General features: G+C 34.0%; 1 protein-coding gene across 1 annotated transcript in view; it reads left to right on the plus strand.

The window, feature by feature from the left end:
• LOC129104295 (zinc finger protein 319) overlaps nt 1-2553 on the plus strand; it is a 4934-nt gene extending 2381 nt beyond the window's left edge. Inside the window, exon 2 of the mRNA XM_054614910.1 lies at nt 1-2553. This exon is cut by the window's left edge and continues 945 nt beyond it. Coding sequence (XP_054470885.1) covers nt 1-955 — 955 coding nt within the window. The 3' untranslated portion in view covers nt 956-2553.
• The last annotated feature ends 2414 nt before the right edge of the window (nt 2554-4967 follow it).

The following is a 4967-nucleotide window of genomic DNA, read 5'->3' on the forward strand; positions in this document are numbered from 1 at the left end:
ATGCGCCGTGTGCGAGAAGAGCTTCAAGCACCGCTCTCACCTTGTGCGGCACATGTACGCTCACTCGGGCGAGCACCTTTTCAAGTGCAATTTGTGCGAGATGCACTTTAAGGAGTCGTCGGAGCTCCTGCATCATCAGTGCCAGCCGGAGGGGGAGAGACCGTTCCGCTGCGGTTCCTGTGGGAAGAGCTTCAAGCGTCCGTCAGACCTGCGGCAGCACGAACGCACCCACTCGGAGGAGCGACCTTTCCAGTGCGAGGAGTGCCAGATGAGCTTCAAACAGCAGTACGCTCTCGTACGCCACCGGCGCACTCACAAAAACCCAGCCGACCGCCCTTTCAAGTGCAACCTCTGCGATAAGGGCTTCCTCCAGCCGTCCCACCTGCTCTACCACCAGCAGGTTCACGGCATGGAGAGTCTGTTCAAGTGCGCGTCCTGCCAGAAGTCGTTCAGCCAATCGGGAGAACTGCTGAGGCACAAATGTGGCGGCGAGGTGGAGAAACCCTACAAGTGTGACGTGTGCGGCAAAGGTTACAAAAAGAATTCGACGTTGCAGCGCCACCAGAACTCTCACTGCACAGAGAAGCCGCTGAAGTGCTCCCTGTGCGACAAGCGCTTCGTGTCGTCCTCCGAGTTCGTCCAGCACCGCTGCGACCCGACCCGAGAGAAGCCGCTGAAGTGCCCCGACTGCGAGAAGCGCTTCAGGTACTCGTCGGAGCTGCAGCGCCACCGCCGAGTTCACACCGGGGAGAAGCCGTTCAAGTGCGCCAACTGCGACAAGAGCTTCAAGCAGCGCGAGCACCTGGCCAAGCACCAGAGCGTGCACTCGCGGGAGACGCAGTTCAAGTGCGTTTGGTGCGGCGAGCGCTTTGTTGACCTCACAGCTCTGCAGGAGCACACGGTCCAGCACACCGCTGAGGGGGAGAGTTTCCCCGAAGCGCAGTGCATCCCATGAATCGAACTGATCTGTGGTCCTGGGCCGCAACCGTGACAGTTATCCCCCCCTCCTCAAAGCAAAGTGTGCCAGCCTCCGCTCTCCCATTTGTAGTTTATAACACGCTCCCATTAATTACGTTTTAATGATTTTTTTAGTGTCAAGACTGAATTCACCCTCGTCCTTTTAGTTGAGTAAATGTCAAAGCACCATAAATCCACAGAGGCGATTAGGATCCCTCTTCTTATTTTTGGAACACATGGATAAAAAGACTTGAATAGAATGGTGGGAAAAAGGCGTAAAATGTGTGAAGATCACGGTTTTGTTTAGTGCAGAACGTGGGACCCTATTCTGTGGTTGCATGTGATCGTCTGTTTTGTAACTGTTGGTTCTGTTGTTGAGAAAGCTGGAAGGAAACTTCCAGGAGATGTGTGTGTGTGTGTGCGCTCATGTGTTAGCTCCTCTGAAATCCATGTGCCTTTTTTTACCGATCACTTTGTTTTTTTGGTGTGTTTTTCTTTGTTAATAATCATGTCCAGTTTAGCTGAACCCCCGCCCCCCCTCCCAACCGTATGCAGCGGCTGGCTTGTGCAGCAGTATCTTTTCACATACTAGATCTTAGGTAGTATCATCTGTTTGTGCATGAATATTTATCACACTTTAATATCACTGTTGTATTATAGGTTTGGTTTATTTAGGAAAAACATCCTAAGAAGAAGAAGAAAAAGTGGATTTGTGAAAACTGTATAGCCCGTGTCCTATGAAATCTGTGTTGTTGCATCTTTGTATTAAAAACAAACGACATCTAGGTAACTAACCTAACCTATCATGTCACACAAACACTTGACATGTGCAATAGAAAATGCACAATGTAATATTTATGACTACTGATTCCTGGCATAGTCTACTCTGTTATATTATAGATTGTGTGTATATGCTCATGTAAACATTGAAAAACTGTATAGTGCTTATGTTACCTGCTTTTGTATTCACTTATGAATGAACTTGCAGTATTGTGCAAGTACTTTTAGTTTCAGAACCAGAGGGATTATTACAAGGTTTAACCCCCAACAAGACTTCAAAGCGTTATATTGCTCACCTGCCACAAACTAGCTGCATTAGTTACTGTGCGATATAGATCTAACAAGAGTAATATTATTTTTTAATGGTTTTTTTAAGAATTGGCCTTGTAACATCCTCACAGGGATCCCTGGTCCTGGTCCTGGTCCAGACCGGACAGTCAGCAGAGTAACCCGAGTAGCCTCAAAAGTTGCGGTTAAGTGTTGGTTTATGTCAGGCATAAAGTAAAACATGTGTGTACTTTAGTTTACAGGGTGGATTTCTATATTCACAACATTTGCAGTATATTTAAAAGAAGGTTTTTTGGAGGTCAGAGGTCATGGGTCAAAGGGATTCAGGGACGAGGACTGTGTGGTTGTGCCACGGTGGAAGTCCTGATGAGTCCGCTTCAAAATCCTCCCGTTGGAGGAGATCGAGTGTTATGAAGCGCTGGATTTACACACCTGGATATCGATATAGACTCCTGTTCATACTGTATACAGACAATTAAAATAAAACCACCCTTATGAAAATAAAGGTGCTCATTGTTTTCATCACAAGTCGCCTACATGTTTGTCTGTTGATTCAAATCAGGATCATTTTCATCATTAAATATGAATCATTTTCATATAATATGAAATATATTATTTTTTCAATTGATTGTTTTGTCTGTAAAATGAGAGAAAACAGTGAAAAATGCCTGTTATGATTTACCAGAGGCCAACTTGAGGTCTATAAATTTGTCTACAGATTTGGATTATTGATAAAAGATAAAATCAAGAAATAATAACTAACAAGAACAAGAAAATGTATAATGATAAAGAGATAATCAATCGTATTAATAATATCAGACATTCTTAAACCGGCCATTCTGCATCATGAGTATTTTTTACTTTGGTACTTTGAGTTAAGTTTAAAACCAATATTTGTTTACCTTTATTTCAGTAAAGATTTGAATGCAGGACTTTTACTTGTATTTCTACACTGTGCTAGATCTGAATACTTCCTCCAATGGAAACTCAAAATCACGGCAATATTGAAATTTTAAACTTATACTTGCTTGTTGCGCTTCATTAATAATAAATATATATTAGCGTATCTTAATACATTAATAACAAAAATTTTAGCCAATTTATTATGTTAACGTTATTCATCTATAATTTGAAAGTCACTTTGTTCCCCTCTTTATTCAATAACAAACCTAGAAACAATGAGGAAGGTTGAACCCAGTATTGAAATCATTATGTGTCTGAGTAGTAAAAAATAAACAAATCACAAAAAATAAAAATAAAACATCTTTAACAAATCACAAAAAATAAAACATCTTTAACAAATCACAAAAAATGAAAAATAAAAAATATTTAAGAAATCACAAAAAATAAAACATCTTTAACGAATCACAAAAAAATAAAAATAAAACATCTTTAACAAATCACAAAAAATAAAAATAAAACATCTTTAACAAATCACAAAAAAAAAATAAAACATCTTTAACAATCACTAAAAAAAATAAGAAAAATAAAACATCTTTAACAAATGACAAAAAATAAAACATATTTAACAAATCACAAAAAATAAAACATCTTTAACAAATCACAAAAAATTAAAATAACACATCTGTAACAAATCACAAAAAAATAAATAAAGTGCATCTAAAAAACAATAAAACATCTTTAACAAATCACAAAAAATAAAACATATTTAACAAATCACAAAAAATAAAACATCTTTAACAAATCACAAAAAATTAAAATAACACATCTGTAACAAATCAAAAAAATAAAACATCTTTAACAAATCACAAAAAATAAAACATCTTTAACAAATCACAAAAAATATAAATAAAACATCTTTAACAAATCACAAAAAAAAAAACATCTTTAACAAATCACAAAAAAATAAAACATCTTTAACAAATCACAAATGATAAAAAGAACATCTTTAACAAATCACAAAAAATAAAACATATTTAACAAATCACATTTTTTTTTATAAAAGTGCATTAAAAATAAATAATTAAAATAAACAATATAATAAATATATTTAAAAGGTATTTAATATAAATAATAGAACATTTAAACTCATATTGTAACAAATCACAAAAACTAAACCATCTTTAACAAATCACAAAAAATAAAACAAACATCTTTAACAAATCACAAAAAATAAAAATGAAAATTAAACATCTTTAACAAATCACAAAAAATTAAACATCTTTAACAAATCACAAAAAATTAAAATAAAACATCTTTAACAAATCACAAAAAATCAAAATAAAACATCTTTAACAAATCACAAAAAAATAAACAAAAGTGCATTCAAAGTAAATAATTTAAATAAATAATATAACAAGGTATTTAATAATAAAAAAATAAAACATCTTTAACAAATCACAAAAAATTAAACATCTTTAACAAATCACAAAAAATAAAATAAAACATCTTTAACAAATCACAAAAAATAAAAATAAAATAAAAATAAAACTTTTAACAAATCACAAAAAATAAAAATAAAACATCTTTAACAAATCACAAAAAAAAAAACAAAACATCTTTAACAAATCATAAATAAAACATCTTTAAAAATCAAAAAAACAAAAATATTTAACAAAATAAAAAAAATAATAAAATCTTTAACAAATCAAAAAAACAAAAATCTTTAACAAATCACAAAAAAATAAAACAAAAGTGCATTAAAAAAATCTAAATAAATAATTTAAATAAACAATATAACAAGGTATTTAATAATAATAATAATAATAATAATAATAATAATAAAATAATAAAAAATAAAACAAAAATCAAAAAAATAAAACATCTTTAACAAATCACAAAAAATAAAACATCTTTAACAAATCACAAAAAAATAAACAAAAGTGCATTAAAAGTAAATAATTTAACATATTCCCCTACATCTCCCTGTGATGTGTTTAAAGATAACCTGCGTCCATCCCGCTCAGCACAGACAGTGTGTT

Source organism: Anoplopoma fimbria, chromosome 2, assembly GCF_027596085.1.
Source record: "Anoplopoma fimbria isolate UVic2021 breed Golden Eagle Sablefish chromosome 2, Afim_UVic_2022, whole genome shotgun sequence".
In the NCBI taxonomy this organism is placed as follows: domain Eukaryota; kingdom Metazoa; phylum Chordata; class Actinopteri; order Perciformes; family Anoplopomatidae; genus Anoplopoma; species Anoplopoma fimbria.